This window comes from Anas acuta, chromosome 7 (assembly GCF_963932015.1).
Source record: "Anas acuta chromosome 7, bAnaAcu1.1, whole genome shotgun sequence".
Taxonomy (NCBI): Eukaryota; Metazoa; Chordata; class Aves; order Anseriformes; family Anatidae; genus Anas; species Anas acuta.
Genome location: NC_088985.1, coordinates 37,027,625 through 37,037,784, shown reverse-complemented (window position 1 = coordinate 37,037,784; position 10,160 = coordinate 37,027,625). Strand labels below are relative to the sequence as shown.

Genomic DNA, 10,160 nt, shown 5'->3' with positions numbered 1-10,160 from the left:
GGCAAATCACATCCACTCAAATACTTCTCAAAGATTTCACCGGCGTCTCCGGCAGTTTCTCCCCGGTGCCGCCGCAAGCCGAGAGCGCTGAATTCCCACGGCAAACGCCACCGGGGGCCAGCGCCCGCCGGGAGGCTGCTGCCCTCCGACGCGACTCGCCCCGGGGCCGGCTCAGCTCGCCCTGCCCTGCCGCAGCTCCGGGGGTGGCCCCGACGGGACGGGACGGGACAAGACGGGACGGGACAGGACAGGAGGGGTTGGGATGGGATGGGACAAACGGGACGGGACGGGGCAGGAGGGGACAGGACGAGACGGGACGGGACGGAAGGGGACGGGATGGGACTGGAGGGGACGGGACGGGAATGGACGGGGCGGGACGGGCCGGGACAAGACGGGACGGGCCAGGACAGGACAAAACGGGCCGGGCCGGGTCCGTGCCTTGCCCGCTCCGCCGTGTCCGCCCCCGCGGGCGCCCCGCGCCCCCCGCCCGCCTCCCGCCCGCGCAGCGCAGGGGGGGCGCTTGCGCACTGCTGCGCTCCGCGCAGCGCCGTGCCCCACAGAGCCTCGGCGAGGCTGCGGCGGGTAAGTCGTGTATTAAAGCGCGCCCAGCACACACACACTCCTCCGCCGGTCCCCTCCTCAATAAACACTGCCCTCCGCACGGGGCAAAGCTCTCCCCGGCCCAATTAGCCGCCAAAGGTAAGCGCCCGTCCGCGGGTCCCGCTCCCGAGGCCTCCCTGGCTGCGCGCCCCTGCGCGGGGGGACGGGGGGGGAGCGGCGGGGGCGGCGGGGCGCCCGCTTACCTGGCACGGGCTGCGCGCCCCCGCGGCCGGCTGCGCGCCCCTGCGCGCCTCCGGCCCGGCCGCGGCGCCGCTCGCTCCCGGCTGCGCCGCGGCCGCTTGCGCGCAGGTTGCGCGGCTCTGCGCGGCTCTGCGCGGGGTCTCGGCGGCGCGCCCGAGCCTCCGGGGCTTTTTCCCCCGCCGAGCACAAAAGCGGAGAGCCGGGCGCTGCCGGAGCCGCCCCGCCGAGGTGCCCGCGCTAAAACGCAGGAAGCAATTAAAACTCCTCCTTTCGGATTAACAACCCAAAATTGATCGGTCTGTCAGGAGCGCCGCTGATTTATGAAAGGTGCTTATTTCCTCGCGATGGAGAATTTTATGTTCTCTAGGTGAAACCGAGTTCACCCAGCTCCGGAGTAGATTGATGTTTTAATAAAAATAAATAAAGGGAAAAAGCTAGCCTGGTCTTTGGGGACATCAACTCTCAAATCGCGGCGTTGGACTAACAAATCAAACCGCGTTATCTTTGCGTTTCCCGGCGTTTAATCGAACGTCTCAAAATTGCGGGCGGCGCCGCGCCCTTGATTAGCGGCGAAGTTTGAAGGCGCTGCCGAAAAGTTGGCGCAGCAGCCGGCCGGGGAGCGCCGAGAGCCGGGGCCGGCGGGCGGGGAGCGTCCTGTAGATGGCACACCGTCCCCACGCTAGAGCCACGGCCGCCTCCTCTGCGCCGAGAGGGGGAAGCCGGCGAGAGGGAGAGGCGGCGAGCTCGGCACTTGTTGTTCGCCCGCAGCAGGGCGCGGTGCGGCGCGCAGCGCTCGGGGACGCCGCCGGCACCCGGCCCCGGGGCGCGGAGCTCGGCGGCCGCGGGGTGCGGGAGGGTTGCGGGGGGAATTGCGGGGCTGCGGGGCGCTGCGGGGGCCGGGGGGGAGATGCTGGAGCCGCATCGGCCCCGCGGGGACCCGGCCGGGCCGAGGCGGCGGGGCCGGGCAGCAGCCGGGCGCCCGGCACGTTTGTCTTTGCCATGTAAATTTCAGCGGGACAAATTGCTTATTAATAGTCTAGGAGAGAAGGCAGTTTCTTTCTTTCTTCTTTTCTTTCTCTGTTTTTATTTCTGCATGGCCCCCAGCTATGCTCTGGGCAGCCTCACCGCCCAGCAGTTTTCCCTTCATTTCAATATCCTAAAGAAAATGCAAATCACCGCGCTGTGGCCTTTTTAAAAAGTTAAATTAGCAACAGCTTTAAGTGACTCCATTAGCATGGAAAACATACAAACGTTTAATGTGGGAATCGCTTCCTTTCCCAGCGCCGCTCGCCCGGCTCCGCGCACCGAGCGCGGCTGCGGCCAGCGGGGCGCCCGGCTCCGGAGGCGAGGAGGAGCAGCGGGGGCGCGGAGCTCCCCGAGGAGCTGGGACCGGCCGCGGCTGCGGAGCGGCCCTCGGGGCGAGGAGGGCTTCACCGGCCCGCAGCCGCCCGCGGGGAGACGGCCGGCGGCGGGGCAGGCGGCGGGGACGTTTCCCCGGTGCGCGGTGCCGGTGCCCGGTGTCCCCGCTTGTCCCCGGCCGTGCGGCGGCCCCGTGGGTGCCGGGTGGGTGTTGCCGGCTGCCCGCAGAGCCCCCCAAAGTTTGGCCCGGCCGGCGGCCGCCCCGCAGCATGGCCCGGCCGCGGGGCTCCCGTCGCCTCCCGGGACCGGGGCGCGTCCTGCGGGGCCGGAGCCCCGACCCCAGCCTCGGCCCCGACCCCGGCCCCGACCCCAATCCCGGCCCCGGGCCGCGCCGTGCGGTGGCATCCGGAGCTCCCGAATCCCCGCAGGGCAGAGAGTCGGGGAGAGCAAGCCCCGAGCAGGAAAGAGTTAAGGTTTATATTATTCAGTAGAGGTCTTGTTAGGATGTAATCTGCATTTTCTAACTACTGCGTAATAAAAAGTGAGAAGTTTTGAGACACCTTTCTTGATTATACCTTTGGCGATACTTTAGGTTTTACATTTAATTTGCATTTTGTTCTTAGTGAATATTGAAGTCTTGAGTGGAGGATTGAATTTTATTAGGACATCTGGACTGACAATATCAAATCAGACACCAACGTCCCAAAGCATGCTAAAATTTCAGAGTTAATTAGAACGAAGTGTGTTTAATTAAAGCCAATTATAATATCTGAAATTATCTGATCGATCCTTGTTTGTTCAGTCGGACTCACTTCGGATTGTGCCGGCGGCGCGGCAGGACCCGGCCGGCCGCAGCTCCCCGCGGCCCCGCTCCGCACCCGCTCCGCACCCCGCGCTGCGCCCGGAGCGGGGCCGGCCGGGGGGGCCTGGCCGCGGGCGGGCACGGCCGAAGTTGGAGCGGTTTTGGTTGAGGGACAAATTCCCGGTTTAACAACGGCGGGGGCGCGGAGGGGGAAAACGCGCCCGGAGCCGCGCGGGGCCGGGCTGGGTAACGCACCGCGGCCCGACGGGGGCCCTGCGCTGCGCCCCCTCCCCGCGCAGCCCGGCCCCGGGGCGCGCAGGGCTGCGGGAAGGGCGCGGGAGAGGCGCCGAGGGGCTGCGGGGCTGCCCCGAGGCCTGCGCGGCTCCTGCGCGGCTCCTGCGCGGCCCCTGCGCGCCAGCCCCCTGCGGCCTCGGGGCTGGGGCGGGGGGGACCGATGCGCCCCGCCGGGGGCTGCGCGGGGTGCGGAGCGGGGTACCCGGCCTCCCCTCGGGAGGCTGCGCATCCCGGCCTCGAGAGCGGAGGCCCACCCGACGGCCTCCCCAGGGCGCGCAGCCCGGAGCCCGGCCCGGCCCCGCTGGGGGGGACCCGGGGGGCTGCGGGGCGCCCACCCGGGGCAGGACCGAAACCGGCCCAGGCCGGGGAACCCGCAGCGGGAGGCCGGCGGGGGAGGCCGGGCGGAGAGAGGTCCCAGCCCGGCGGGGAGGCTGCGCGGGTGCGGGCCGCTGCGCGGGGCCTCCCAGCCTCCTTCCCCCCTGCCTCTGCCCCGCCGCTTTGCCCTCGGAGGGCTCTGGGGACCCGTCGGGGAGGGGGGTCCCGGCGTGCCCAGAGCACCGGGCAGAGCGGGGCCGCGCAGGGAGCGCGCAACGGGGACCGGGGAGCCCCCGGCGCTGCGCCCCCGCGGTGCCTGCGCCTCGCCCCTCGCATCGAGGCCGGGAGGTGCCCGTCCGGCGGCGGAGCCGAGTTACCTGGGCATCCGCCGCTCTGCCGAAAATACCCGAAAAACGCGAATTTATCACTTCTCTGGAGCACAGGAAACAAGAGTTAGCGGAGATTTGTTTCGCTTAAATCGGGCATAAATTACACCTCCTGGAACCGAGCACGTTAATGATGAAGGCGCCTTCGAACAATAAAACTGAAATACGCGCGCCGCAAGTGCGCACCGGGCCGGCAGGGCCCCCCCGGCCCTCGGGGCCGCCCCCGGCCCGCCGCACCGAGAGCGGCCCGGCCCGGCCCGGTCCTGCCCAGGGGTGCGGAGCGGTGCGGGGAGGTGCGGAGAGGTGCGGGGAGCCCCCGCGGGCCGGGCGGCAGCGCCCTGCCAGGGAAGGCCGGGCTCCAAGTTGCGTGATTTAAACCATCGAAACGCGGCGTTTTCTTTCAGGGGGAAAAATGTGAAATGATTAAGATAATAGTCCCGAGAGGATTGTCCCGAGGAGGGGAAAAAAAAAATAATAATAATAAAGTTTAGGAGAATCCTATAACAGCTGTGGAAATGAGGCTATCAATTTTAATCTGCGCGATCCATGTACAGTGTGTGATTATGTGTTATTATGCCGTGCGGTGCGGGAGGAGGCAGGGATGCGAGGCGTGATTTATCGCGGCCGTGCGGGGCTCTCCCTCCCTCCCCTCCCGGGCCGCGGCAGGCGGTGCCCGGCAGCGCCGGGGCGCCCGGGGCGCGGAGGCCGGGGAGCGGCGGCTCTCGGCGGGGCTGCGCCGGGGGACAGCTGGGCTGCGGCCATCTGACCGGCTCCGCCGTGACATCTGGGAGCCCACTGGTGTGTGGCACGCGAATCGCTTGATGTCGCTATTTAAATGCAAATTTGCGGGGGGATCACTGAAGCCTCACCCCGTAAATTCACACAAAAGGGAGACTTGGCGCGGCGCGCCGGAGGAGGAGGAGGAGGAGGAGGAGGAGAGGAGGAGAGGAGGAGGAGGAGGAGAGGAGGAGGAGGAGGAGGAGGAGGAGGGCCGCGGAGCCGGGAGGGCTCGGGCCGCCCCCGGCAGCCGCTCACACCCCCTGCCCGCCCGGCGCCGGGCCGCGACCGGGGCCCCGCTGCCCGCCGCCTGCTCCGCGCAAGGTGCTCGGGGCGAGGCCGGCCTCCCCCGGCCCCCCGGCCTCCCCTCCCCAGCCTCCCCGGCCTCCGCTCCGCTTCGCCTCGCCGCAAAACTGCCGGGGAGGTCCCGGGTCGGAGGGGCGGCCCCGGGCCGGGCCCCGCCGCCGTTGGGGCTGCGGGAGGCAGCGGCGGGGCCCGGCCTCCCCTCGGCGGCCTCCCCTCGGCGGCCTCCCCCGTGCCTCGCCGGGCAGGGGAGAACTTGAACCGGGGCGGATTGGGGAGGCTGCTCCCAACAATGCCCGCCTGGAGACGGTGCGGGGCGAGCACGGAGCCATCCCGAGCGAGTTTCTTCTTCCTGCGCGGAGCCCGCAGCCAGCCGTGGAGTGACACACACACACACACACACACACACACACAAAAAGAAAAAAAAAAAAAAAAGGAAAAAAAAAAAAAAAGATAAAGTTGGTGAATGATAAAGACCGTATTTTCCACGCTTTGGGTGCAGGACCAGATGATCTAGAAAATGAGCTGAAATAGATTCAGCCTCAGAGCCTGTTGTGAAGAGCAGCTGATTCCCCTATTTCTGGCCAGATGGCTTCTGAACACAGATTTGCATTCATTTTCGCTTAATATCGTCCAAAATAGTGGGGCAGCTGCATTTGTTGTCAAAAAGGTTTAAAACTCCCTTTCTTTCTGGGGCAGGATCGTTACCTTATGTGATGGGCTTATGGAACTTTTTTTTTTTTTTCCCTCTTTAGTCAACAGTATCAGATTTAAAAGGATTTGTTTTAAAACCTCCTAATTTGGTAATCAGATTTAAATCGCCTCGGCGCGTGTAATCTGAATTAAAGCTACTGTAAATGATTTTAGGCATTACGCTTTCGTTAGCGCGGGGAAGGAACAACTTCGGCTTTGTTCGGTGCGTTTTAGGAAATGTGGCACAGCCAGAGCGGGGCCGGCCGCTTTCGCCTCGTTTTTTGGGAGCGCTCGTTCCCCGCACCGGGGCAGCGGCGGCCGCGGCCCCCGGGCGCAGCCCCCGAGCGGCGGGGCTGGAAGCGCCCCGGCACCGCTCCCGGTGCGAACTTCGCTTGGCTCCGTCCCTCCGCCGTGCCCCTGTCGCGTCCTGGGTAATCTGCTCGCCTGCAACTCCAAAGCTCCGGGCTGATTATGAATCCGGGAATTTTCTTTTAATTTCTCATGAATAGTTTCCATACACTTTGATTTAAGGTTATTAACATTCTATAGACAGTGGCATCTTTAATATGTGGCGATCGCTTCTAAAGACTAATCTCATTACCCTCAAATAGTCATAAAATATGATTTTATTATACTTACGTATTTAATTAGACGGCCAGCAATGTAATGGATTTTGAGATCGGGTAGAGCAACAGCTTTGATAATTCACTTATCTTTGGCAATAGTCATTAACCCCCAACACCAGCAAAATAGATTGCTTTCTAACACATCTTTTTTTCTCGCCCCTTGGAGAAAGGATCGGGGGTCTCCTGATAACACAAATCGGACTTCGATTTTCACCGATTAATTAAAATATTAACGTACGGACCCTGGCAATTCCAAATAAAAAGAAAAAAAAAAAAAATGAGGGGATAAAAAAAAAAAAAAAAAAGGGAAGTCCTGACCCGGAGCGGGTGGAAAAAGCTCGCCACCCAGGGCGGTGCTGGGCTGCGGCCGCCGGGCATGTACACACTTATATACACACATAGGCACTCACACATACACACACACACACACACACACACGCGTGTCCGTGCACACGGGGCCGTGGGCAGGAGCCAGGGGGGAGGCTCGGGGCATGGCCGGCCGCGGCGTGGACGCGCGTGTGTGTGTGTGAGCGTGCATTTGTGTGTGTGTATATATTTATATATATATATATATATGAGTGTGTGTATATGTGCGTGTGCTACTGTGTGTGCACGTGTGTGCACACCTCTGCGTGTGCACATTCGCATTTCTGTGCAACTGTGCGTGTGCATCTGCCTACATCTGTGTGCGTGCGCGCATCTGTGCGTGCACATCTGTGTGCGTGTGCCCAGCTGTGCGCGTGGCTGTGCGCGTGTGCCCAGCTGTGCACGCGTGGCCCCCCGTGCACGCGTGGCCCCCCCCCTCTCTGGGCGGCTGTCCAGCTGCGGGCGACCCCCGGGGGCCGCTCCGCGCCCCGACCCCGCGCCCCCTTTGTCCGCAGCCACCCCGCGGCCCCGTCACGGTGCCCCCCGACGGGCCGGGCCGGGGCAGGGCAGGGGCCGTCGGGGGGGCGGCCCCTCCCGCCGCAGGTGCCTGGGCGCCCCCCGGCGGGGTCCGGCGGCGCCCCCCGGTGCCGAGCCGTGCCGAGAGCCGTGCTCCGGGGGGGAACCGGGGATGGATAGACGGATGGATGGATGGATGGAGGGACGGATGGATAGATGGATGGATGGGTGGACGGGGTCCGTGCGCGCTCCCCGCTCCCCCCCCGTTGGGGCCGCGCCGTGCCGAGCCGTGCCGAGCCGAGCCGTGCCGTGCCGTGCCGGTCCATATATGGCGCTGGTCCCGCCCCCCGCGTCACGCTGACAGCGCGGCTCCCGCGGCGGGGCCCGGCTCCCGGGAAGGGCGCTCCTGGGGGAGGGAGGGCCGGGCTCCGCGCCGCCGTCCATTCCGCGAGACGCCACGGGCCCGCGCCCCGCTCTCCCGTGCCCGGGAACACCTCCGCGGCGGTCGTTTTTTTGCGTTTATTTGTCTTTTGGAGCGGGAGAAGCCTCGCCAGAAGTGGTCGATTCAGCAGTGTCCCGAAGCTTTTTTTTTTTTTGACGCCGTTTCTACTAGGATGACACCGCGCTGAGCGCGCCTGCAAACAACAACACAAATATTTATTCTTTCGAAAAAAAAAAAAAAAAAAAAAAAAAGCCTCGCAGTGTCGCCGGCCGTAGTTACACTTTTTCTTTCTTTTTTTTTTCCTTTTTTTCTTTTTTTTTCTTTTTTTCCTTTTTTTTTTTTTTTTTCACCCACCAAGCTGGAACGCCATCCAACTCGCTGCACAGAAGTACTCAGTAAATTGTTTATGTCGTGCCAATACAGGACAGCCTGAAGAAGGAAGCGAGACTCGAACTGGGCTTTTCTCCTGCCGCTCACAGGGAGTAAAGTCATCTCTTGTATTCCAGTCGCCAAGGAGAGGGAGAGCGAGCGAGCGAGCGAGCGAGAAAATCCAGCGGCAACCAACCCGCCCCGCATCTGACATTTCCCTCAGCTTGAACCCCTTTTGGCTCGGAGCTGGTCTCGCCCCAATCTGTTTTAATGTTTGGGATTCAGGAAAATATACCAAGAGGCGGGACGACCATGAAAGAAGAGCCGCTGGGCAGCGGGATGAACCCGGTCCGCTCGTGGATGCATACCGCCGGGGTAGTGGATGCTAACACGGCCGCCCAGAGGTACGTCCCCCCCCGCTCCCCCGGCACGGCACGGCCCGGCCCGGCCCGGCCCGGCCCCGGCGCTGCTCCGCAGCCGCCCTCGCCCCCGCTCCGCAGCCCCGCGGCCGCCCCTTCCCCGCGCCCCTTCCCCGCCGCCCGGCCGCTCTCACCCGCGCCTTGTCTTGTTTTCTCCCGCAGCGGCGTGGGGCTGGCTCGGGCGCATTTCGAGAAACAGCCGCCTTCCAATCTCAGAAAATCCAATTTTTTCCACTTCGTCTTAGCTCTGTACGACAGGCAGGGGCAGCCAGTGGAGATTGAGAGAACAGCTTTTGTGGACTTTGTGGAGAAAGAGAAAGTAAGTCCGTCTCTCTTCCTTTTCTGTCCCCCCCCCCCTCCCCCCTTACTCGCGCTGTAATTGCCCGGAGATGATTTTCGCTTCGAGTTAAACCCGGCCGGCTCGGACGGGACTCCGGGGGCACCACGTGCGGGCCCCGTTAGCGCGGCCACCGCCCGGCCGCCGGCACCGGCCCCGGACCCGGGGGGCGTGCGGGGACCGGGCCGGGCCGCTGGGCGGGCGGGGATGAGGCTGGAGGTGCGGGGCTCGGGACATCAGCAGCGCCCCGCCAAGGGGCTGCGGGCTCGGGGCTGCCCAGCGCGGTGCTGAGCCGCTGCAGGGCCGAGCGGGATGCTGGGCAGGAGAAGGCGAGCGCTGATTTTTCGTGCTAAATGTAATTATTTATCGTTGCTTGCAGGAGCCAAACAATGAAAAAACTAACAATGGGATTCATTATAAACTTCAGTTATTGTATAGCAACGGTAAGTCGGCCTTCCCCCCCCCCCTCCGCACGGCCGTGTGCCCCCGGGAAGCGGGGCTCGCTGCTCCGGGGCCTTCCCCGGGACGCGCACGGTGGGCGAGGGAACCGCGGGGCGCACGGCAGGAAAACAAACCGGGGCCGATCGATAAGTCGATGGTACTTCACATGATTAACCGGCCGGCCTTCGAGTGGAAAGTAAAAAAGGGGATCGATCGGCGCTCCGGCAGAACGGCACTTTGCGGGGACTTGGGGCGAATTAGCGGTAATTACCGCGCCGGGGCACGGCGGGCTCCGCGCCCCGGCCCACGCGTGGGGCCCCGTGGGCAGGCTCGGCCCCGGCCCCCTCCCCTTTCTCCTTTTTTTAATTTTTTTTTTAATTTTTTAAAATTGTTTTTATTTTTTTACTGGCCGGCTGAGCCCCGCGGGTGGCAGCGGGGTGGCCGGCCCGGCGCTCTCGGGGTGGCTCCGGGGTGGCGAGCGGCTAACGGGGGTCTCTGCTTGCCTGCAGGAGTCCGGACAGAGCAGGACCTCTACGTTCGCCTCATCGACTCCATGACCAAACAGGTGAGAAAGTTTCCTCTCTCCTCGTTGCTCGGGCTCCCCCTGCGCCTTGTCCCCTCGGCCGGGAGCGCCCCGGGAGCGCGGCCACCTGCGCGGGGCGGTCGGGCCGGGGATGCTCCGTGTCGGGGCTGCGGGCAGCGTTTGCATCGTAAAGCAGCGTGTGTAGCATTAATACAACGTCACGAGAACAGGCGTTCGGTCTAATTAATTTAGCGAGGGGTAGAGGAAGGGGAAAGCCCCTTCGAGTTGCTGGGATTTATTTTTCGGCGCACTTTTTTCCCCCTGTAACTTTTTTTGTTGGCGATGTTTTCCCTCGGTGAGCGAAGGGCAGTCCTCGTGCCAGGCGCTCGGG

General features: G+C 63.9%; 1 protein-coding gene across 28 annotated transcripts in view; it reads left to right on the top strand.

Annotated features, from left to right (window-relative positions):
• The first annotated feature begins 519 nt into the window (after nt 1–519).
• The window catches only part of EBF3 (EBF transcription factor 3), a 124,442-nt gene continuing 114,801 nt past the window's right edge, over nt 520–10,160 (top strand). For 12 of the 28 annotated variants that reach the window (XM_068689282.1, XM_068689272.1, XM_068689278.1 and 9 more), the window contains exons 1-4: nt 7,685–8,453; nt 8,631–8,787; nt 9,185–9,248; nt 9,756–9,811. In XM_068689282.1, the coding sequence (XP_068545383.1) occupies nt 8,320–8,453; nt 8,631–8,787; nt 9,185–9,248; nt 9,756–9,811 (411 nt within the window). In that variant the 5' untranslated portion in view covers nt 7,685–8,319. Of the gene's footprint in view, nt 700–7,681; nt 8,454–8,630; nt 8,788–9,184; nt 9,249–9,755; nt 9,812–10,160 lie in introns of those variants that run through there. The other 16 variants (XM_068689261.1, XM_068689260.1, XM_068689257.1 and 13 more) reach the window with 7 other exon arrangements.